The sequence below is a fragment of the Thamnophis sirtalis genome, unplaced genomic scaffold (genome assembly GCF_051295495.1).
Source record: "Thamnophis sirtalis isolate CommonGarterSnake01/CBP01778 unplaced genomic scaffold, rThaSir2_p1.2 scaffold_11, whole genome shotgun sequence".
NCBI lineage: Eukaryota > Metazoa > Chordata > Lepidosauria > Squamata > Natricidae > Thamnophis > Thamnophis sirtalis.
In genome coordinates this window covers 22,550,961-22,576,147 of record NW_028261391.1, presented here as the reverse complement: position 1 = coordinate 22,576,147, position 25,187 = coordinate 22,550,961, and the positions used below count along the sequence as shown (strand labels likewise).

The 25,187-nt window shown below is 40.1% G+C and overlaps 2 protein-coding genes across 2 annotated transcripts in view; one reads left to right on the top strand and one right to left on the bottom strand.

Annotated features, from left to right (window-relative positions):
- Positions 1–1,960, top strand: part of GFM1 (G elongation factor mitochondrial 1) — a 42,563-nt gene extending 40,603 nt beyond the window's left edge. Inside the window, exons 17-18 of the mRNA XM_014062488.2 lie at positions 517–570; positions 1,589–1,960. Of these exons, the coding sequence (XP_013917963.2) occupies positions 517–570; positions 1,589–1,720 (186 nt within the window). The 3' untranslated portion in view covers positions 1,721–1,960. The remainder of the gene's footprint in view (positions 1–516; positions 571–1,588) is intronic.
- A 3,354-nt stretch (positions 1,961–5,314) lies between these two features.
- LOC106545831 (ovocalyxin-32) lies at positions 5,315–22,401 on the bottom strand. The gene is made up of 6 exons (XM_014062500.2): positions 22,123–22,401; positions 13,579–13,641; positions 10,189–10,327; positions 7,636–7,757; positions 6,233–6,292; positions 5,315–5,876 (listed from the first exon to the last, which is right to left on the bottom strand). Exons 1-6 carry the CDS (start codon positions 22,339–22,341, stop codon positions 5,724–5,726), a joined length of 756 nt encoding a protein of 251 aa, XP_013917975.2. The 5' UTR covers positions 22,342–22,401; the 3' UTR covers positions 5,315–5,723.
- Positions 22,402–25,187: the final 2,786 nt, after the last annotated feature.

Genomic DNA, 25,187 nt, shown 5'->3' with positions numbered 1-25,187 from the left:
CAGGAAGTAACTTGGCTTTCTTTACATTGCCATATGCTAAATAAGTAAACTTCAATAAAATTAGACATTAACTGTTCATTTTGGCACTTTTATTATTTAAAGTTTATTTGCTAATGCTTTCAGATGAATGATGTGTGGAAGAGAGCATCAGGGTTGTATTTTTATGACACAGAAAATCCAGATTTCCAGGATTGGTTCACACACCTCTCTGTCTGAATCCTCGGAAGAGGAAACCATGAAATTGCATCTGTATCTTATAGTTCATACAGCAGGACTTATAAATAATTCGATGTTTCAGGTGTCACGAGATATTCTTTGTTATTAATTAAGTTACAAAAAGGGAATGAAGGAACTGCATATCATTCCATGAATTCATCCTAGGAAGCTTAAATTTTACTATGCAGTTAGCGGTAGATGTGTCAGTCATTTGTAAACCCCGGTTTGTAATTTTGTGGATGCATCTTAAATTAAGAGAAACAATTATTACCAATTCTCTCTTTATCACTTTTTCCTTAGGTGGCGTTGAACAGTATGTTTGGATATGCTACAGAACTAAGGTCATGTACAGAGGTAAATGAGCAGATACTTTCTGAATTTGTTAAAGCAATGTTACAGTTTTCCAGCATTCATCATTATCTCATTCAGGCCATTTTTAGTACAGGACATGTCATTTTTTCAGTGTTGATACAGATGCAGCTTCTGAAAATGAATAATTAATCTTGTTTAAAGTAACAAAGTAGAAAGAGAACCTGAAGGGAGGAGAGAGGGGAGGAGAGATCCAGAAAGTAACCTAGCAAAAAAAGAAGGAATAGCTAGGAAATGAGACTGAATAATTCATAGAAGATGATGATGAGTCTTTAGCCTAAGCCTGAGATTTTCATCTGGTCTGTTAAGCAAACCCATATGACTAACAGTGCTTCACATTGCTGCCACTGTTAGCCACTCCAAGCATATTTTTCCTTTGGCTCTTGCTTCCCTTTCAAGGGCGGAATATGGATTTGTGCAAAAATAGCATAAACAGATTTTGTATTCATGCAGAAGCTCTTTCTTTGGCTACACTTATTTTTGCCTTTTGTGTTGACTCCCGGTGAAGAACAATATGAGTTGGGCAGTTCTGGTTGGTTCATTTAAAACACAGCTATCTGTGTCAGATGATGCACCAGGGCAGATAAATGTTTATAAGCCACCCAAGGTGGCCTCTAGACAAGATGGGGCAGCACATAAATACATAAATATATAAATAATTCGATTCTGCCATTGGTTTAAATCTTTTATTTATCGCCCTTAGTTGAATGAGAAGAGAACGTGAAGGAAAAGGAGTGCAGAGACAAATATGTGACTAGAGAAAGGTTGGAAGCTGATTTGAAAATCTAGGTTTTTTATCTCTAGGAGTGTATGTATTTCAAAGAATTGCAGTGCCTTTTCAAATTGTAAACTCAGTTGCTAGTCCAGTTATCAGCTACTTACTGTGTCAACCTAAGCTTATATATTCTCTTCCACTATGCAATGCATGAAACTAGCACTTGACCATTTGATAAATTGATAAATTGTTTAAATTTTTCATAATATGAGAATATTTTCTCTTCAGGGAAAAGGAGAATACACAATGGAATACACTAAATATCAAGCCTGTTCATTCAATACACAGGAAGAATTAATTAACCAATACCTTGAAGCAACAGGACAACTTCCTGTGAAAAAGGGCAAGGTCAAAGGTTAAGACACCTTCAGATCAGTCCTATACAAGAAACTGCCCCACAAGCTGTATTTGTTGCAAGACTCACAATTAAACGAATGAAGAAAATTCAGAGCAATTTCATCCTGGATCAAAGTTTTGACTTTATTAAAAGTCATGAAAAGACTGTTGTTTGTACAGAAATTCCATGAATGAATCACCATCTTAATTTATATTAAAATGTTTTGTTTTAGAGGCTTGATATTAAATAAAGCTGAAAAGGTTCTTTTCATCTTTTTGTCTCCTTCGACCTCATCATAATGCTCTCTGTATAACCTCTTTCCAATTTTTGAAGCCTCAGAGAATCCAATGCAGGAGAATTATCAGATCTCTACCTGTTTTTTTTTTTTTTATAATTGCTACAGAGTCTGAACTAGAAGACTAAATAACCTTTCCCTGAACATGAGTACACAAGGCAGACCTGTAATGTAACATGAACATTTGAAGGATAATGTAATAAGTTTAATTTTCTAATAATAAAGTGAAGATACATTTTGAGACAGAATGATTTTTTCCCTTTCCCTTCTTTTAGACATCATGCATCATGCAAAGAATATATTTTAATGTTACTGACTGTTTTTCCAGACCTTGGAATTCACTTGCAATAAGAATCCCATTTATTTTGATGCCTGAGCAAAATTTGAGAAATTATTCTAGAGCCAGGCACATAAGCTACTGTCTGAAATGAGCTCAACTTTCAGTTGCCATATATTGGATATTGCTAAAATGTCAGTTGCCTACGAAGAAACATGTCGGATTTCTCAGAGGAACACGCCTCCCAAAAATACAGCCTATTTGTACAAAGGGAATTTTGTCCTTCCCCAATACCTCCCATATGAAGAGAACCGTGCAATTTCTACATCTACTTACGTATTCAATTAGGAATGGTGGACTGTACAGGCCTGCAGGGCTATCTGAATAAAACTAAGTGCACAGAATGAATAATTTTGGCATCATATGTGTCCCGGGGGCCATAAGGAGATGTCTATATCATTTCCTGGTAATAGAGAAGTGACTTGCCAGCGCTATCTTCTAGGATCTGATTTCAGTTTTACCATGGTACCTCACAAGGTGGTGGTTGTAGGGAAAATAGGACGAAGGTCTATTGGATATGTTTGCTGTTTTGAGTTATTTGTGAAAAAAGAGTCTGCAGACAGCCCTGGTTGATGGAAAACCAATCTCCCAAATGCTACAAGAGCCAAGTACAGTCCTGCGTTTTGGTTTTTGCCACCATAGCAATAGATTTTGAGCTGATTGTCCTTCCTTGTCGAATTTTTTTTTTTTTGAATTTTCCCTATTCTCTCAGCTGTTTAAAAGTAAAGCAAAACTCCCCCCCCCCAAAAAAAAATCAATAGGATTGTCTTGGACAATAGTGGCTAGCTTTTTTGTCATCCATAATGTAATGTGTGTGCCCTGTGCTACCCATGCATGCACGTGCAACGTGTGTGCCCTGTCCCCGTGCATGCACACGACCCCCCCATGCATGCATGTGGGGGGCTGCTCTCCCTATGCCCCCATGCACGCGTGCCACATGCACTTCCCATGCATGCATCCATGACCCCCACACATGCACAACAGAGCCCCAAAAATCATCTGGCCAGCGGGAGGCGCACACACACGTGCGGTAGAGCTGAACTGGGGCAACAGCTTGCATGCCCGCAGAGAGGGCTCTGTGTGGCACCTGTGGCACACGTGCTATAGGCTCACCATCGTGGGTCTAGGATATGAACTTGGGACACCTTTGGTTTAGATCCAGGCTCCTTCTATCTCCTTTGTGTAATCCTGTGAGCTGTGAGTGTCTGCATTAAGAAAATGGTCAAAAAAAATACCGCTTGCCTGTCTGGAAGAAATTGGTATGCACCCTTTCTTAAGAAGCCTTCTCTGAAACCAACTGTTTTTGACCATTTTCCCAGTCTATTTCTGGGGAATATTGTTGAAAAGATTCTAAGAGTGGTGTGGTGGCCTAGAGGTGAAGATCTTGCCTCACAATCAGAAGGCTGTGAGTTCAATCCTAGATAGAGGCAGATATTCCTCTGGGCACACTGAGAATATATCTGCTGAACAAAACTCTACATTGGCGTCAGGAAGGGCATCTGGCCAGTAAACACTCTGCTAGCTCCATTCAGTTGCCCAGATTCCACCCTGCAAGGGATTATGGGGTCGTTAAACTATGGTATCCAAGTATAAGAATGATATCAAAAATGGATGGTCTGTATCCCTAACGGATTCATATCCCCGTATCCCTTGTTTGGAACTGTTAATGGGATGCAAATAGAACTGATCGCTTTGGTGGTTTACTGCCTGTATCCAGATTTGATTCCATTGAATATGATAAATTGCAAAGACTAGAAGTTGGGTACGGTTCTACTTCTACCTGAGAGTGTGGTTCCATAGATAATCAAGGGAAAACAGTGGTCAAGTATTATTCCAGGGTAAGTTTAATGGAAATTAAAGTATTAAAATCAGCTGTTTGTTCTGATCTAAGAAACGAATTGTATACAAATCCCCATTGCAATTAAGAGGATGAGTTAGGTTGCTTTCAGTCTGAATAGGAATACAGTTTGTGCAACTAACAAACGTGTAGTTTTTAAAAAATTAACCAGCCTCAGACCTAAGGATTCAGATTGTAATGTTTGTGTTTCAATGATCTCTACACCTTTTGTTCCAATAGAACTAAGGCTGTGCAAAACTGCAGTTTGCATTTGAAGCAAGAGCCACTTTCAATCGGACGCCTCACTTCTAAATGCATGTAGATGCAGAAGATTAGAGCTGGGCTGTGGGACTGTGTTAAAACTCTTTATTGCTTAAACAAAGATTCAAATGTAATTTGTCTTTCAAAAAACAATATATTATGTACCGTATCTTTTGGAGTATAAGATGTACCTTTCCCCCTCAAAACAGAGTGAAAATCTGGGTGCGTCTTATACACTGAATACAGCATTTTTGGCCTCCTGAAACCCCGCCTCCTTTGAAAAATGGTCATGCATAGCCTTTAGGAGGCTTGTAGAGTGCTCCTGGGAGCTGAGGAGGGCAAAAATGAGCAAAAAACGGTTTTTGCTCATTTTTGCCCTCCCCAGCCCCCAGGAGCACTCTATAAGCCTCATAAAGGCTGTGCATGCCCTTTTAATGACAAAAACGGGCCCATTTTTGTGAAAAACAAGCCGTTTTGGGGAGGTCAGCAAACACTTTTTTTTTTAATTTGCCTCTTCAAAATCTTGGTGCGACATATACTCCCATGCGTCTTATACTCTGAAAAATATGGTCGTTGACAACGACATTTTATTTATTAGCTTCCCCTCCCCATCATCTAGCCAAGGCACTCAGCTCTGCAAAATTTACTCATAAATTCTTTTTCCTCTATGTTTCAAAATAATAATTAGATGAATTTATGATAAATTTTAGTTCAATTAGGTGAAGAATGTATAGTCAATTTTAGTTTAACCTCCCTAAAATTACATACTTAGAAGGTTCAGGCTCCATTTTCTACCCTGTTTAAACATCATTATATAAAGCATTGAAAACAAATTTTGAAATATTGTAGCTCAGGTGATATAACATGAAATGACACCGACAAATATATATTCTTGTCCTTTTATTGAAGATAAGTTAAATCTAAGCATCAAATATTTTCCAAAATTTAAAAATATTTTATCAAATATTTAAAATGGCAGTTTTAAAATTTTCAAAGGCCTTTGTTCATATATATTTAAAAATACCTTATAATGAGTTACTTCTAAGGTCAGAAACTTAGTGACACATCAGCAGTTTTCCCATATAATAGAAATATCTGTAAAAATGAATATTTCTATGAAAGTAACCAACCGATATTTACGATAGATCAGAAGTGACAAGTGCAAAGCTTCCAGGCAGATTGCATTGATTTAGATAGAAGATTCTCAATACTGAATTTGGAATGTTAACAAAAGATGTGCTACACCTTTGCAAAAATGTTTACAACTGCATCAAACGGAAGGATTTTCCTCCCTACTTAAAAATTAGTTTCAACGAAATATTCATAGGAACCTGACTCTTCCCCAGAGCTATCTGCGGATTCTGCAGAACTGTCTTCTGAAAAACACTCATATTTCACTTTTATTGGCATCTCCAGGTTCCAGGTAATATGCATATGACAGGAAAGATCCTGTAAAAATAATAATAGACAAGAGTAAGTCTACTTGGAGGAAATCCATTAATTTTAGTAATATTTCAGAGTGTGTATGTATTGGCTGCAATCCTAAACTTAATTTCTTGGGCATGAACCTTACTGCATTTAGCAGGATTTACTTTGGAATAAGCATGTATAGAATTGCCTAATAAACTATTTTTATACTTTTCTTCCCTGATCGTAATGTCCCTGAATGTCCTTACAAAATAGATTGGAATGATTATTATATAGTCACTGGACTTAATTCATCTAATAAAACAATACTGCTAAAATAAAATAAAAGGCTCAGTATTTTATAAAAACAAAACTGTTGAGTACTGAAGCTTCCATACCTCTGAGACATCACTACCCATCAAAACGGTGTAGTCAAATTCAAGTGTGTCACCACGTTCCTGGGCAGAAAGGAATAAAAAAAGGTTGGAATAAAGAAGGCTGGACAAGATAATTATATTTTAAAGAGCATCTTTTTAGCATTCAGGCACTAGGTGCATGCTGAGATAAGTGGTTTTTTTGAGTGTGCAGAATGGCTTATGCCCATGATGGTGAATCTAGGGCACGCAAATCTTCTCCCCAATTCAGCTCCACTGTGCATGCACATGCGCTTCCCACTGGCCAGCTGATCTTCGGGTCTCTGCCACACATGGGTGGAGGGGCACATGCGGCAGAGGGGTTCACGCACATGCACGTAGGAGGGATGGGTGCGTGGGGGTGGGTGCACGCATTGCATTTTGGGGGGGGTGCATGCGCTTACGCCTTGGGCACTCAGTCCAGAAAAGGTTAGCCATCACTAGCTTATGCTCGTTGGATGTTTCCTGACATTTTAGTAAAACCATCTTTTCTTTACAATGTCCCATACTGCAGAAGTTGTACTACAGAACTTCTGTCAAATCATCCTGAATGGGCTACGGGTTTGGCAGTACTTGAACCCTGGATCATTTTGGTTTTTCCAGGTTTGGGCCAGAACAAAATCCAGAGTGTCTAAAGGAGCAAGCAGAGCTGGTACCGTCCCTCTTTTTCCACAGATTCTGAGCTTGCACCATCATTCTCTTCAGGTCTTTCTAGCTTTGTCTCTCTCTTAATGTTGTGCTTCAAGCTAAAAACATTGGCAGCTAAGGAAGGCTGCCTTAGAGAGCTTGAGGGACAAGGGGAACAGTTGCTGAGTATGATATGCTATGCATGAAGCCAAGGACATTAACAGTAGCTATCTAACTGGCCTATCACAACTGATAAACCTTCCCAGCATCTTCTTTTCCTTACCTTACCCCTCCTCTTCACTGTCAGTATCTTTCACTTTTTCAAAATATGTGTTTCAAAGAACATAGGATCATAGGGCTGGAAGGGCAATTGAAGGCCTTCTGGTCCAACCCCCTGGTCAAGGTAGGAGACCTTATACCATCCTGGTCAATCAGTTGTCCAATCTAGTCTTGAAAACCTTGGCATTAAATCTGAACCAAACCAGAGATTAAAATTATGAAGCCTTTGTACTTAATAGGCCACCAGTGTCTTAGAAAATGAATTTCTAATCTCTGACTAGTTCTTAGTCATACAAATTATTATTCTACATTTTTCATTTTGGTGTTTATTTAACAGGAGTTTTCCCCGAAACCCATTGAACCATAACCTTAACACACAGGTTCAGCTTAAACATGGTAGGCTAAAATGTGATTGTTGTTCAGTGTTAACTACTGATTAACTTAGCCCGTGGTTCTTAAGTATAGTTTTTCTTGTCACTTACGGTTTTCTTTACATCTTTGATTTCCTTCATGATGTAACCCACATTTTCACTCGATTTCTGCCACCCAATGTAACCGCTGCCAATGTTGGCGAAATATTTTAATTCATCTGATGATGATGTGGCTGCAGGGGAGGGGGAGGAAACAAAAGAGGGAGAGAAATTAATAAAGGAAGTAATATTTTTATAAGCCAACCTTATTAGGAGTTGAGCTAGATTTGAGTGGGTTGTGTAGTGGTTTTATGCAGGCTTAAGGTTTTCTCATGCAGAGTCAAAAGATAATTTTTATCAGCAAACATTAATACATTTTATTAAGAGGCAGATATGCTATATCTGATTTGCAAACACACACTCAATCCTTTGATGAAGTTAGAGATACATCTTGATTAGCATTTACCGTATTTTTCAGAGTATAAGACGCACCCTTTTCCCTCAAAAAAGAGGCTGAAAATCTGGGTGCATCTTATACATCAAATACAGCATTTTTTTGCCTCCCGAATCCCCATAGCCTTATGGAGGCTTTCGGAGAGCTCCTGTGGGCTGGGGAGGGCAGAAATGAGCAAAAAATGACTCATTTTTCCTCAATTTCCCCCCTGCCAGCCCAGGAGCATTCTATAAGCTTCCATAAGGCTATGCACAGAATTTTCTTGATAGAAAACAGGCCCATTTTTGTGAAAAAATTGCCCGTTTTTTGTTTGTTTTTGCCCCCCACCCCCAGGAGCAATCTGCAATCTCCCCAAAGGCCATTCATGCCTTTCTTTTTGAAAAAAAAATCGGGCCCATTTTCACGAAAAACAGGCCGTTTTTGGGAGGTTTGCAGAGTGCAAAAACTTATTTTTTTTCCTTTTGGAAAGCACTTTAGTTAGAGTGATTGATGAGAATTAGACTGATCAAGTGCTGTGCCAGCCGAAACAAAGTTTTAGGTGCTGCAGATTGTCATCGATTTCCTTCTCCAGCACATGGATAAATACACCTGGAAATATCTACCTACTTACCTAACCTCTCTATCTACCTACCTACTGTATTTTTCCCTTTCTCTATTTCTCTCTCTCTCTCTATCCCTCTACCTACCTACCTACCTACCTACCTACCTACCTACCTACCTACCTACCTACCTAATTACTTTCTCTCTTCCTATCTACCTATTGTATTTCTCTCTCTCTCTCTCTCTCTCTCTCTCTCCCTCTATCTACCTACTTTTTAAAAAATTTGCCTCTTCAAAACCTTGGTGCATCTTATACTCCAATGTGCCTTATACTCCGAAAAATATGGTATATCATCTCCAACTTTGCAAAACTCTAACTGAAAAATCAGAACTGTTCATTCTTTGCGTACAGAGTCAAAGTACTACACACATAGATGTGGTTGCATCCCTATATGTGTGTTGTTTTTAAAAGGCTAGACTGCTAATCAAATTCATAGTAAAGGACAGGAAGTCATCGGCTTAAAACCAGTCACTTAGCAACTGTTCAATCTTAACAGACCCTCTCCAAAGCAATTTACAACATGTAACCAAAACAAAATTTCTTCTAGAAATCCAAGGTCATCCTTTGTCTCTGCACCTGACCGGAATTGGATGGGTGGAACTGCCAGCATGGCAGTGGGAGATTGACCATGTGATGGATTTGTGGGTGTGGGGCAAGGTGTTGAACTTTCAACTAGGTGGGGAAAACCTGGAAGCTTTCAGATTCAGGTTTTTCAAGATGTGCCAACATGGGTCTCTTAATAAATTGGAACTTTGAGCAATACTTTGCCTTGGATTCTGATTTAATTTTGGATGCTATTTTGAACCCTGACAAAGAGTTTCGCCAGCATTATTTTTCACTCCGAAAAAAAAGTATCATTTGTGGGATTGTGCCACATGGCCCAGGAACAGACTGGCCTGTCCTCCTTCTCCAGCCCAATCTTCTCCACTCTGGAGATCTTCGAAAGATAGCTGAACAATTGGTGACAGAGGATGGAGAGGAGGACCAAATGGTTGTAGGGACCCTGAGGGATGGGAAATGGAGCATGGGTTATATCAAAAGATAGGGAAAGACCTTGTAGGTTGGCTTGTGCAAGCACTAGTCTTCTCAGGATCCTCCCCACCCAAGGCATGCCAGGCCCTACTTAATACACTCATATTTATTTAACAAATACATTGGGGAAAACGAGGATTGGGGTCATTAAGTGAGACTGTTTACTTAATGGCCCTCCTGATTTCTGACCATAATGGGCAGGTTCCATTACAGTCATCGCTCAAACGCTACCTGTATTCAGCTTTTGGATATTTACATTTGCCAAACCAACACTGAAAGGAAAGGAGCATCGTAAATCCAGAACCTGTTGCCTGGTTTTACACAACACAAGTAAGTTAAAGATACAACATGCTAAATTTGGTTAGTTTTAATGTTGCCTCAATTCCCACCCACCCCCCGAGCTTTGTACCTTCTGCAAAACCAGATCATTGGGTAAATTCATTGCTCAATGTATTGTGCGAATCTAAAAATTGGTTAATTAGGGGAGAGGCATGTAGTCCTGGGCGATTATGAAAAAGATTCCCTCTCCAGGATATACCTTTAAGTTTTGTAAATAGGTTGTAGTCGTCCTTCTTGATTTGGGGTGGATCTCTGTTGTCTGTGCAACTGATTTCAATCATCGGCTTACACGTTTTCTTCTTGTAGAGTACAATTGCACTGCATTTTCCTAGGTTTTGCTTTAAAACAAAAGAAAATAACATATGGGGTTGTTTTCTTCCAAACTTCCTTGCTACATTATCCTTACTCGATCTAGCAGCAGACTATGAAAAAGAAAAAACTGTTTACGGAATGGGCAATGCCACTTCTAAGGTGGAAAACCACTTGAGGGGCAATGGAAGCGAATGTTGTAAATGTTGCAGAGAGAAAAAAGAATCAGTATTTATATTATCACTGCTCTGACTCCAAAATCCTTTTCACTGCTATTTTCTAAAACACACCTGGGATAAATATTTCTCTGCTGTAGGCATAGAAGCTATTGCCAGGGGCAACCAGGAGGTCTATTTACACTTTATCTCTTCCAAAAAGATCCCAAAGATAAGGGAAATTCAAGCATAATGCAGTGCGAAAAATGTAAGTTGATCAGAGATAGAAACAATGAAAGAAAGGTAAGCTTTCATAGAATTAAATCCTACAACTTCTCCACTTGCAATCCCATATTTCAGGGAAGGAAATATTGCTCTAACAGTACCCCCAAAGCCATTGAATGGAGGCATCTAACTAGGTGTAAATCACTGCTGCTTGGTACTGCACTCCTCCGACCAGTAGTGACACAGAATGTGGGTAGACATGTCTTCTGCCCTTGGATTGGGAATAGGGGGCAATGCAAAGTGATTCCAGTCTTTATTTAGCTCACAACTCCTAGTTTGCTGGGTGTCTCAGGACCCAATGGAGTGCTAATGATACCCAGCGTCACGTCTCTTGGCTTGACCAAATGATTCATTGGAGGTCATCCTTAGTGTTTAGAGGCTATGGGAATCTGGATGGGGAGGGGCAGGTTCTGCTCACTCCTAGCAAGACTGTGGCTCTGCATATTAAGGTCCCATGTTGTCAAGGATTTGCCATCTCTTTTCTGGATGAGGTTCCACTGCCTGAAAGAGAACTGATTGCATATTCTGAGAATCCTCCTAAACTGTCAGCTCCTGTTTAATGAAAAGCTGCCAGCCATGGCCAGGAAGGTTCTTGCAAACTTCATTTTATTTATTCTTTCTTATCCCCAGAGTTTCTGCTCAAATGGATGGCTTCAATGCACTCCATGTAGCGCTGCTGCAGTTGGTGCAGATGTTGTGATATAGACAGCTATGCCCATGTATGAACCTGTTAAAGCTCTGCTCCATGAGCTACATTGCTTGCCAATGTGCTTCTAGTTACATATGTGCTGGTTGTCATGTACAGAACCTTCCAAGGTGCAGAGTTAGGTTATTTGTGGGACCACTTCTCCCCCACTTGTGTCTTCTCACCCTATTCGATCCAATAGAAGAGGCATTCTGCAGGTCCCGTCATTGAAAAATGTTATCTTTGGAGAGTCTGTCAAGTGGAAAACCATTCCGCCCAAGATTAGATTTTTCTCAACCTTGTCAGGTTTTCATGTGGCCCTTAAGACATGGTTGTATTCCCAAGCATGGGATTGGAGTGGGACAGTGGTGGGATTCAATTTTTTTACTGTGGGTGTGGCTTGGTGGGCATGGCAGGGGAAGGATACTGTAAAATCTCCATTCCCTCCCCCCTCTAGGGGAAGGTTACTGCAAAATCCCCATTTCCTCCCGATCAGCTGGGACTCGGGAGGCAGAGAATAGACGTGACCCATCAAAACCGCGCTTGACTAAGCCGCGCCCGATTAAACCGCGTCGTTGACGTCATCAACAGGGCGACAACAGCCAGCGCGGAGAAAGAAGGGTGCTTTAAATAGCGCTTTGAAAGCAAGCCGATTCAACTTAAGGTAAGGGTTAGGTTTAGGTTTAGCTTTAGGGTTAAGTTAAGGGTTAGGGTTAGGTTTAGGGTTAGATTAAGGGTTAGGGTTAGGTTTAGGGTTAGGTTAAGGGTTAGGATTAGGTTTAGGGTTAGGTTAAGGGTTAGGATTAGGTTTAGGGTTAGGTTAAGGGTTAGGTTTAGGGTTAGGTTTAGGATTAGGTTTAGGGGGGTTAGGTTTAGGGGTTAATTTTAGGTTTAGGGTTTACAGCGTGTTTCTGTCTCCGCGCTATTGTCGCCCTGTTGATGACGTCAGCGACGTGGTTTAGTCGGGCGCAGTTTTGTGGTGGAACCGAGAATAGAAGGGGGTGGGGCCAGTCAGAGGTGGTATTTACCGGTTCTCTGAACTACTCAAATTTTCCACTACCAGTTCTCCAGAACTGGTCAGAACCTGCTGAATACCACCTGTGAAGTGGGGGTGAAAACCTGGGTTGCACTACACGGTTTACATTGATTTAGTTTCTCAGCTGCTGCTTGTGTTGTTGTGCTTTATTTATTTATCAAGCTTGTATGTCACTCATCATCCCAGAGGCAGAGGTGAAATTCAAATTGGCTTGGTGGGTGTGGCAGGAGAAAGATACTGCAATATCCCCATTCCCTGCCCACTCTTGGGGGAAGGATATTGCAAAATCTCCATTCCCACCAAACTCTGCGGCCAGTCAGAGGTGGCATTTGCCGGTTCTCCAAACTACTCAAAATTTCCGCTACCGGTTCTCCAGAACCTGTCAGAACCTGTTGAATTTCACCACTGCCCAAAGGCAACTCTAGGAGGCTTACAGACATTAGATAAAATGGAGAATAAAACAATAAATAAAGATCTTAAATTTAAAAAATTGAATGAAAATAAAACTAAGCAGGATGGAGAGCTAGGGCAGAGATAGGAGAAAGGGGTGTTTTCTACTCCATTAGCCTCCTCCAAAATGTCACATTCCCATTAGGGCCACAGGCCAGCTGGTAGATCCAGGTTTATCAGGCTCATTTGGAAGGCCAAAAGGGCAGGAGCATATCTGACCCAGGAGGGAAGAAGCCACAGCAGAAAAGGCTCTTCTTCTGCATCCTGCCAGCTGAAATGCCTCAGCTGATGGCATCCACTGGCTGCTCCTTCTGCTGGCACGAATGGGGTAGGCTAACCCCATTGGGGTGAATTGATTTCTCAGATAGCCTGAACCCATGACATGAAGGGATTTTTTTTTTTTAATATCACGTTTTGCATTGGTTTTACATACTGTGAGTTGTCCAGAGTTGCTATATGAGATGTGTGGCTATATAAATCGAATGAATGGATGGATGGATTCTGCTCAACTATACAATGAGGAACTCACTGTATCCAAACACTCTATGGAATTTGTTAGATAGGATGCTGAAGAAAGCAGATATCATGGCTCATTTCCAGTGCATTGATGCCAGGAACAAAAATTATATTACAGAAATTGTTCTACAGAAAGTAGAACAATCCACTTACCCCAGTTTGAATGTGTTTTGTATAAAACCGCAGGGAATACTCATGTCCAACTCCTGGGATATTCTGCAAGACATATAAGCTAAGGTTACACTTTAATAATATGTATGGCACACACCACACAAACATCTTTTAAAGTGGCAGATCATTAAAACACTATATAGCTTTTATGCAGTAGTCCTGCTTCTGTTGTTTCAGGAATGTTAGCAAAACCGAATGTGGTTGGGATGTAATGAAACTTTTTTGCTTTGTGCCTATCATCCTAAAAAAAAGAAGATATTTCAGGATTCTCAAACAAGTCACGCATTAATTTTATAATGAAGCTCAAATGATGAATATTTAACATAAGCACTTATGTACTTCTATGTAATGAATAGCCATCATGTATTTTTTTCCCTACTAGCTTTTCCTTCTGAAAAATTCCTGGAACTTTGTACTCAAAGAAGTGATCTTATTTTTACAAACTTATATACTGTAATATTTAGGGTTGCTTAAGCATTAGAGTACAAATAGTCTTTGATTTATAACTGCAATTGGACCTGATTTCTGGCCAGAAGTCATTATGGACATACAGTAAGTCATACACCCATGTAGCCAGATCTGATTTTATGTCATTTTTATAGCAGTTGTTAAGTGAATGATTGCGGTCATATATGCAAACCCATTTGCATGAGTGGAGATTTTTTTGCCAGAAGCCAGGAAAAACATAGCAAATTGGAGTCACATGGTTGTGAGATGCTGCAACCGAGTGTAAAAATGACCCAGTTGCCAAGTACCCAAATACAATCATGCATATTTGAGTACTTGGGGGACCATTTGTGTGGCATGACAGGATGGCCAGAAGTGCTCCATAAAGCTCCCATTCCAGGCGTGTTGTAATTTTGAGCAGTTGTTTATATTTACCAACCAGTTGTAAGTAGATGACTACCTATATTGCCAAATGCAGCCAAGAGCTGTTAATTTTTTGCAAGAGTTAGTAACAGGGATTAGCAGCTAACTCTGCCCATAGCCTGGAGTTCGAGCCTGATGGGTTCAAGGTTGACCCATCCTTCCATCCTTCCCAGGTCAGTAAAATGAGGACCCAGATTATTGGGGGCAATATGCTGACATTGTAAACTGCCCAGAGAGTGCTGTAAAGCACTATAGGGTGATATATAAGTGCTATTGCTATCTTGGAAACATACAACTGGAAGAAAGTAGTCAAGTGACTGAATCTAGCTGCTTTGCTCAATGCAGGAAAGCCAGAGTGATGACGGTCCAGCATGCTTGAGGATATCTGTAGAAAGGAAGTCTATGATGATCTCAATCCCACTGTCAAATTGCTCTGTCAGAAAGCTTTTGCTAAGATTGCATCAGACTGTGCTTTTCTATAACTCAAAATCACTGCACAATTCCAGATGTGCTCTAAAACTGAAGAAAAGGTCTTGGCCATCTAAGGATCAGCCTTTCAAGTATTTGAGTATAATCCTCCCTCCTTTTATGCTGAATTGCAACAAGTGTCTTATCTCGGAACAGGCTTCTTCAGTGGGAGCCGCAATTTTGGAAAGTATTCCCAGTACTGTCCTTACTATGTTTTCTGGAGCCAGTTGTGTTTATTCTCCTCGGCCTTTTAACAACGTTCATCTGACTGTGATCTTAAAACATTTTATTGCTGCTTTTATTTTCTGTTTTTGTTCAATATGCTGATTTTATTTGGGATGGTGCATTTGATTTTTTTTTGAACATTTTAATATAAGCTAATTGTTTTAACCTATTGTTTTAAACCATAAATGTAATTTTTATTTAAATAGTTTATTTAAACTTTCTTTAAACAGAAAGTGTATATAAATATTTTAAATAAACAGTCCTCCCTCAATTATCTTTTCTCCAGGCTAAACCATTTCTTCAATCTCTGTTCAGGGAGGCTTATATTTTTGTCGCCTAATAATCTTCAGTACTCTTTTCCTAATCTGATCCAAATTTCCCTGAATTCTTCCTAAAGTGCAGTACTAGATCTGGGCACAATATTTCTCATATCATGATGACCAAAGCAGAATGGTTACTTTTCATTATTAAACTTTAGTTGATGGTTGAAATAGAAAATACCGAGGAGTGGACTCAGAATTGATCATTGCAACAATTGATTGTTTGAAATGAAAATGGTGTTTTGTCAAATATTCAGTCCTGCCTTTTCATATAACTAATAAAAACTTTAGGCTTCTCACCCTTGCTTTATGTGACAGTCCTGTTGTGTGTATTCTAAACAGTACACACAACTGCAAGTGTTGCTTTTGAAAATTAAAAATGTAAATGTCAGGCCTGGGAGCTATCTTGGGCATTGGATCTTCCCACATTTAGTGCTGTGGGAAACTGGGAGGGCGAGATTGTATGGAGCTGGGGAGATATATAGTCATAATAACATTCCTGTCTGCAAGAGTCAAGGACAATCCACCCTGCACCTGGAGGGGTGTGACTGGGTGGCATCTCCAGTTGGGACAGTGCTTTGATTGGACCACGTGATAGGCATGTGGCTTGTACTTTCTTTTGGGTGGGGAAAACCTGGACGCTTTCAGATTCTGGTTTTCCCAGATTTGGCAATATGACATCTCTAATAAAATGGAATTTTGAGAAACTTCAAGCCTCGGAGTCTTCTTTTGTTATGAGTGTTACTTGGAACCCTGACAGTCAAGACACTCTCAAGTCAAGCTTGTGTCCTGGTGACCTGATCACGAAAGTTTTCTTTCATTTTTTTTTCAACTTGTCAATCTCATCTAAACCCTGGAACCTCTATATGGTTTCCTATCTATGTATACCCACATACCGTATGTCTCTGCTTAACTTCCAGAGAAAAGTGAAGGAAACTGTTAGTGGCAGTTCAGTGGGTTCGGCTTCCGCAATCGGATTTCCTCACAGTGGAAACAATTGAGGGAAACCCTGCCCAGATTAGATAAAAGCAGCCTGTTGCAACAAAATCAGCCCAAGGCCCTGAGTCAACTTAATAGCAATAGCACTTAGACTTATATACCGCTTTACAGTGCTTTACAGGCCTCTCTAAGCGGTTTACAGAGTCAGCATATTGCCCCCAACAATCTGGGTCCTCATTTTACACACCTCAGTAGGATGGAAGGCTGAGTCAACCTTCAGCCTGGTGAGATTCGAACTGCCAAATTGCAGTCAGCGGTCTAACCACTGGACCAGCATGGCTCTTAAACATTAATACAGAGCTATCCAATTTTTTGGCTTGCCTGGGTTGCACTGAATGAAGAGGACTTGTCTTGGGCAGCGTATAAAATAGATAATTAATGTATATAAATATTGCTAGAACTCACATAATGATGCTGAAGGTTTATGGTCTCGTGGAGGCTGCATTACTAGCTGTTTAGTGCCACAGGTTGGAAATGCCTATGTCAGTGATGGTGAATTTTTTTCATACCTGCGTGCCACTCTGCCTGCTGGAAATTGCACGCAAAACCATCCTGCAAGGAACGTGCAGCCTCGCTGGCCTTTGTGTGTGCTGGAGCGCTGAAATCCAGAAGAGTGTTCCATCGCACATGCATGTGCTGGAGCCCAAATTTCTAGTTTCGGGCACGGGCCTGACAAACAGCATGCACGCAACAGAAACTTGGAAGTTTGGGTGCCGGTGTACACATGCTTGCCGGAATGCTGCTCTTCCAGATTTTGGCACTCCCACCTGCACGAAGGCCAGCTAGCCAGTGTGCATGTGTGCACAGGAACACGAAGAGGAGCCAGCGAGGCTGCGTGGGATGGCGCTGCATGCCATAGGTTCACCACCACGGGCCTATGTTAACACTTTTATTATTATGGCATGAGGTTTTTGATGTTGCTTACATCACACTCATGTTGGAAGCATGGAGCCAGGTTGAAAGGATAAGCCCCGGACATCATCATTGCCTGGGCGATATCGAGTTGAGGGCTCCTTTCATGTACTCTGCAGAAGCTGGAACAAAGGATAGGAGCTCACTCTGCCCCATGACAGGATTTGGGTCTCGAACAAAGACTCGCTACTTGTCAACCCAGTGTCCTAACCACAGAGCCACTGGGCTCCTTGTTTTAAGTCAGTAAATGCACCAAAATAAATCCCAGTAAGTAGTAACCAACAATAACTTTTTTAAACACATGAAATGAGCTGAATAGTATTGTGAATAATTGTTTGGACAAATCCTTTTCTGGTCAGCCAAGAAACATAAATTAAAGCAAGGCTCAGCAAACAGACATCCACCAAGTTTTTCTATGCCAAGCGTATATAAAAGATACCGAACTTTTATAGTTCCCAACAATTTATGCAGAACATGCATCAAAGAAGCAGCCAAAACTCAACAAGTATTTTGGACCCATAAACTGTAGTGCATTTACTTTTTGTTTTAAATCCAGGAATAGCATTTTCCTCAGAAGAATAACTTCACTGCATATTGCATTCAAAAGCACACATTTTATATAAAGGAAATTTTAACTAAGATTCTCTTTTAGTTTTGGCCAGCCAGTTGGTTTGCTTTATAAAACATTTCAGAGATTGCTTACTTTTATCTTTTGTTCTTCTGTAAACATAAAAGGTAAAAAGAAAATACCTCAAGATCTTTGCTGCCTGCTTCAAAAATGTTTCTACAGAGAGTTTGTATAATATTATGTAGGTTATTGCAAAATAAGAAAAGATACACAGGCAGAGATTACAACCTGAAAGTGATTTTAAATGCAGCATTTCTTTCTTAATCACCTGCATAAGGTTGGCACTCAGACTTCGATACTTCCATGAAGCTTGGTATGAAGGATGAGGAGATATGACTAAAATTCACCACTATTTTTCTGGCTATGGTCATACTGCATTAACCCAAAACGAAGTCTGCTTGGTTTGGGGTTGGTATATTTTTGAATCCAAGCAGGAGCGGTTTAAACCATGATTAAACAAACCACAGCTTAACACAATGTGTGAAGCTATCTTTCCACCCTCTGACTTTCAAATGACAACATTTTGGGAAAAAACACTAGGGACAATCTGCTCTCTGTTATGTCACAATTTTGCTTTACTATAGTTTGTTGAATAAACACAATGTCTTAATCTATACAGTTTCATATGTGGTACAGACTTTCTGTCTCTTATTATTAGGGATATATGTTTATGGAATCCTAAGAAAATAGGGTGGTGATTTATTCTGCTTTTAGGAAAACCTTTTTTTTTCCTGGGCAGAATGGAGACAGAATAAGTCCCTGCATTAATTACATTCCCACAAACCAAGTTTAGTGCTTAAAGTTCAATTTTTTTCACATGTTCCAAATATTGTCTAATCACCAATTAATCAGCAAAGAAAAAAAAATGTGACTAAACTGGCTGAAAGGCTAGTCACTATTCAGTCTTCTAACTAGTCACTTTCTCAACCTCAGCAATTTTAAGATGTGTGGACTTTAACTCTCAAAAATTCCCTAGCCAGCATTTCTGTTAGAATGTGTTAGGCCAACTGTATTAATTAGATTACAACTCCCTTTGGCCAGGGTAGCTGGGAATTCTGAAGTTATAATGGATGGGAAGAGTTCAAATAGTATGGCCAACCAGGAATGAACTCAGATTTTAAAAACATGGTGATCTAGCTTTTAATAAGCTGTGGGAACTGGTCATAAAGTGGTTTGTGTAAAGCTTGTGGTCACTCACCTAAAAACCTATGCTAAAGCCCACCCATTTATGATTAAAATAATAGAACCAGAAAGGTCTTTTATATAGGTGAGTAGTATTACCAATGCTTACAAAGAGTAGAGTTCTTAGAGATGAAGCTCAGAATGAGGGAAATGCCATCAGATTATGCTTATTGCTTTGAGACCAAAAAGAGTAAACCTCTGAACTCATGAAGGCTTATCCATTGAGCAGCAGTAAAGGATGCAGCTGCTTTTGAGAAGTCTTAAGATTTTATCTGAGTCACCAGATTGTTTGGTGGAAAGTCAGCAAGAAACAATCACCCTATCTGCCTTCTTATCTCTAATCTGTTGAAAGCAAAATAGGACTAAGATTTGAAGATTAAATACCTTCAAGAAAAAACCCTTCCTTTTCCAGTTAAATGAGGGATAGTTATTTGTAAGATTATCAATGTAATTATTTTATTTAAATTTATTGGTCACCTAACTCCAGTAGATTGTGGGCAGGTTACAAAACTAGGAAAAACATTTTAAAAAACAATGTCATTTTTAATATCACTGCACATGTTGATGGTAATTTGTGCAGTATTTTTTGCAAACTGCTGTTAGCACATTCATTCTATTTTGATGTTGTTTTCTTAGCAATATTAGCCACTTAAAAGCCAAACACGGGGCTCAGATTTAAGCATGATTTTCATCAAGTCTCTAAGCCTCAGGAAGTACTCTTTTCTGCCTTAGCCACATTCATTTCCAAGGATGTTGTTTGCAAAAGAGAGTTTAATGAAAGGACATCACAATGTTCTTTATGTAAGAACTCAATTATTTGAATAAGCAATGTGCTACTCTCTCCCCATCACCCATGCTTACTCTCTACTTACAGAACACTTAACACTTACAACACTTACAGTGTTGTTTATAAGACTTGCAAATGAAAAGTCAAACAAAGGCATTTAAGCCCCCCACTGATGAGTGGATAAAATTCTTATCAAGGGCACTCGGAATGTTCTCAATGGTGGATTCAGCAAGGCAATCATCAACCCCATGGTTATCTTACATACTAAGATAAACTAGATGGTAGAAGATAAACATAGTTTTAAAACTGAAGAAAAAAACAACCTGTGAGATGTTGAAAAGACTGTCTGGATAGCTGCAAAGGATCTCAAGCTCTAGTAATAAAAGTCAAGGAGCACAGTAAATATGTGGGACTAAAATGAATGTTAAAGAATTCAAAGTTAATGGCAACAGATAGAACAACCAGCTTTAGAACTGAACTGGAGATACCAAAGTGGTTGATAACTTCTGCTTTTTAGGATCAACCATCAACAGAAAACAGAATCTGAAGAACATCAACAGAGCTGAAGAAGCTTCTTGGATGAGAAGTGAAACTTCTTCAAAGAAAAACCAGAAAATCCAGTTGCCTCTTGAAAAAGCATCTTTGGGACAACTATGACCTGGATGACTGAGAATCTCCATAGACATCAAAAGAAAAGAACAAGAAACATTGTCAAGAATTATGCCATAGATATGCCATTTTGTAGACCAGCCATGAAGCCTTGGGAAAGGTATTTAAGATGTTCCAACATTTTACCTACAAAAATCAGAATCATGCAAGTGATGGCATTTTCTGTGACACTCACAGATGCAAATAGAAGTCAGTGTGGAAGCAAAAATTGGACTTTGAAGAAGCCGGAGAGGATGAGTATTGGCCATTTTGAACTATGGTGTTGGAGAAAATTCTTGAGAATACTTGGACACCTAATAAAACAGATGGATTCTCAGCCCAGAGTTATCAGTAGAGGCATCAATGACCAGGCTCAAATTATGCTACTTCAGACACACTATGTGAAGATCTCGTTCTCTAGGAAAGGATTTAATGTTTTGAAGAGTGAAAGGAAAGACTATTACATCCAGCAACAATACTACTGAAAAACCTGAAAGACCAAGTTAGGGTCAGATCATCACGGAGAAAATCCATCTACAAGGTAACTAAGAGTCAACACCAATTTGACCTCACACAATCGCAATCTCTAACTGGAAAACTCTTATTTAACAACAAGCTCCCTCAAGGAGCCAAGAATGAAGTCATTCTTCCTTTGTATTGGGATGGGGTTGGTGGGATTGGCTAGTTCAGCCTCAGCCATACCCCCCCCCCAAAGTGATCTGCCCCCTCCCAATCCTGTGTGGGACTCTCATAGTTCCTCAGGGCATCAGGTTGTCAGATTTGCCTTCCCCAAAGAGTCACTGAGGCTAGGCTAGTTAGATGCGGCTTGTCTTTTTCATGCAGGCAAAGTTTACAAAGAAACTTTTACCAAGGAATGAAATTATAAGTTTGAATGAGGAAGGGGAGAGGTGTAAAGAGACAAATTTCCCTAAGGATGACAATCTAACTCAGTGGTCAACAACCAGTGGTGAGAAAATTTTGGAGGTCCGTGGAAAAATTATTTGCCTTTTTTATATTGCACTAAATACTATTTATCTTTTTTTTTTTAAAAAATCATATTAGTGGTCCCTGGGATTTAATTTAATTATGAATTTAGTGTCCCCTGGGTCCAAAATGTTGGTGACCCCTGGTCTAACTAGTTTGTACGCTGCCTCATATGCAGTAAGATGTTAAAGCAGCTTTGTTTTCCTTGCAAATTCCTCGAAGCAACAACAAGAGTTGGAAGGGACCTCAGAGGTCTTCTAGTCTAACCCCCTGCCGAAGCAGGAGAACTGATACCGTTCCCGACAAAACCCAGTCTTAGTAAGTAAGTAATCTCTTAGTAAGGCCCCTTTCGCAGCCCCCTCTTGCAATTGTGGTCGGGGGAAGGGGCTGTGCGTAAAGAAGCTGGATAGGGCCAGTGGGAAACACCGTGCCGGGAGGATTTCCTTCCCCGCAGCCATTAGATCCAAGGCGGGAACTTGGACTCTTTTTTCCCCCTTACCTACCCTGACCGAGGTCTTCGCGAGGTGCACGACTTTCCGGAGAAAGCTGGGCGAGCCTTGATGGTAGTTGAGATACTGGACGGCCGTCTGGGCGACCCGCAAGAATTGCAACTCAGAGGCATCGATCTTGCCCTGGGAAAGAGGCAGCAGACCGGCGCTCGGTCGAGCCGAGCAGAGGGCGGGCAACAGCAGCAGGAGAACGACCGGCGCCATCCGAGGCATCCTAGCGACGAGACAGGGAGACGGGCTGACGCAGAGCTGGAGAGGGCGCGGACGCCACCCGGATTCAAGTAGCGCCCCAGAGGGTCGGCCCCTCCCTGGCCAGCCTCCAGCCCCGGCGAGGAGGCGCCCTTCTGGGTAGCGCCCACTCCTTCCTCTGGCCCTTTCGCTGCTGCCCCTACCCCGAGCCAAACCGAGGTCGGCTCTCCACCCACGGACGAGCATCCCCATCCCCCCCTTACACACTTACACACACACACACACACACACACACACACACACACACACACACACACAAACCAGGAATGGAGAAGATCAGCTGAGGCAGTGAGCTTTAATTTGCTCAGCTGACTTTCCCCACCAGGTGTTGTCCAGATGTGTGAGATTTGTACGGCAGGGGTGCATCACATGGTAACTATCAACTACCATAATCATGCATTGATATTAGCTAATTGGTAATGAACTGTCTGTAAGAAAACCACCAAGCTCACAGTATAGAATGGCCCTTATTGTCATTGTACAAAATAAATGTAATGAAATTGGTTAATTGAGTATACCAAGGACCACACAATTCAATCCTGAACTACAAAGAATCTGCTCCATAAATGCATAAATGAAACCTGTAAAAATATAGTATAAAATTGGAGCCTAATTATGGGTCACACATAATTGCATAACTATCTGGTTCTAGTGTCCATTTTTTTATCCCCCCCCCCCCCAGAAAACTTTACAACTTCAAATAGGCCTTCCTTGTCTCTCATTTTTTTCTCTTTTCCCTCCAGGTTTATTACAGGTAGTCTTCAAGTTATGAGCACAATTGAGCCCAAAGTTTAGGTTGCTCAAACATTTGGTTAAGTGAGTACGCCCCAGTTGTTAAGCGAATCGTTGCATTTGTTAAGTTAGTAAGACGGTTGTTAAGTGAATCTGGCTTCTTCATTGACTTTTGCTTGTCGGAAGGTCGCAAAAGCTGATCGCATGATCCCAGGACACTGTAACAGTCATAAATATGAACCGGTTGCCAAGCATCTGAATTTTGGTCACATGATCAGGGGATGTTATAAAGGTCATAAGTGTGAAAAATGGTCATAAGTCACTTTTTTCAGACCCATTGTGACTTTGAACGGTCACTAAATGAACTGTTGTAAATCGAGGACTACCTGTATTAGGATTTGTGTCGCACAGGCAGCCACATGTTCACACTAGATTTGGCATTTTTATCCACCTATTCAGTCCTTCCCAAGGATGATGACAATGATGATGACTTAAAATCCAGTTTCAAATAAAACCCAGCTGAGGTTCTCTAGTGTATCTAATGTACTATAGATTTATGCAAGATTACTGGTTGTGCAGTTGATTTTCAGTTGCTTTCCTAATGACCCTTTCCAACTGATTGTATATAATTGGACCAATAGCAATAGCAATAGCAGTTAGACTTATATACCGCTTCATAGGGCTTTCAGCTCTCTCTAAGCGGTTTGCAGAGTCAGCCTATTGCCCCCAACAATCTGGGTCCTCATTTTACCCACCTCGGAAGGATGGAAGGCTGAGCCGGTGAGATTTGAACAGCCGAACTGCAGCTAACAGTCAGCTGAAGTAGCCTGCAGTGCTGCACTCTAACCACTGCGCCACCTCGGCTCTCTGTTGTACCAAAAGCTGTTTTCTGTTTGGCAAAAAATTGTAACCATTTTATCCTCAAAGTGCCTCACGGTCTCATCACAGCTGGTCTTTGAAGACTTCAACAATTACTATTCTGGGGCAGTTTGACTATAAGTTTCCTTCATTCTCAGAAAAATACTTAACAATATTATGACAAGCAGCTTATCCCATGATGGCTAGCACATGTTTTTCTTATTCTGCAGAAATTATTTGAATATAATCCAACATTTTCATACTTTCTTCGTCCTGTCGTAACAGGATTCTGCGGAATAATGTTTTTTCAATGTCTTCTTCCTTGCTTTTACAGTCATTCATAACTTCTTTTCAAGATGCCTGTTTTTCTTTCTACTGATTACCAACAGAATCAAAATTTTCTTCTAATTTGCTAAAGAACAGACACTAACCCATCTTTGAAGGATAGCTTACATATTTTTAAACATAAAATATGTTATAACTAAAGAGACCTTTCATTTTCAAAATGACTGCACTTTTGAATAGCAAATGCTGGAAATAAAGAACAGAGCAATGGTGTTACACAGATAGTGTGTTTGTGGACATTCCAACTATATTTGCATTGTTACATTTAAAAAGAAAGACTTCGAGAAGAATGGAATGGAATAGAATAAAACGTAGAATTTACTTACTCATGCTGTTCTTCAAATGTTCCTCAAATGATCATGTAAACAGCCAGTTTTTATGAGACAACTTGTACAAATTCCAGTCCAAGAACAACAATATTTCTGAATAGTGTCATTTTAATGATGCAACACTTCAACTGCTTAGGTGGACTATAAGAACATCCATTCTAAGACTGAAAAATATATTTTTACATGCAAAAGAATTCATAAAACAGGCAGAAGGATCTTGGGGACAAGGAGAGTCCCAGCATTGATCAGATAGCACATATAAAAAAAAGATTACTCAGAGTTCCAGGAAGATCTCTTTAAACTGGATGAATCAGCTTTCAAATAGCATTTACCATCCTAAGTAATATGCATCACATGAGAACTCTGGACTGATTTATTCAATGATCCATTGGTTTGTTTTCCACAGTATTTTTAGGAATGTTCTCCAACATCAAAATTCAAAGGTATCAATGCTCTTCCTATACTCTTTTTTTCTAAATTCACATTTTGCTTCCATAGTGAGTAACAGAGAATATTTTGAAAACATTTTTAACAGGGAGCTTTCAT

What these genes read in the sequence shown, in the direction of transcription:
- LOC106545831 (XM_014062500.2), bottom strand. Translation starts at nt 22,341, where the DNA reads ATGCCTCGGATGGCGCCGGTCGTTCTCCTGCTGCTGTTGCCCGCCCTC. An exon ending in TCGCGAAGACCTCGGTCAGG is followed by an intron (nt 13,642 to 22,122) that starts GTAGGTAAGGGG and finishes TATGTCTTGCAG; the next exon opens with AATATCCCAGGAGTTGGACA. An exon ending in CAAAACACATTCAAACTGGG is followed by an intron (nt 10,328 to 13,578) that starts GTAAGTGGATTG and finishes TTTGTTTTAAAG; the next exon opens with CAAAACCTAGGAAAATGCAG.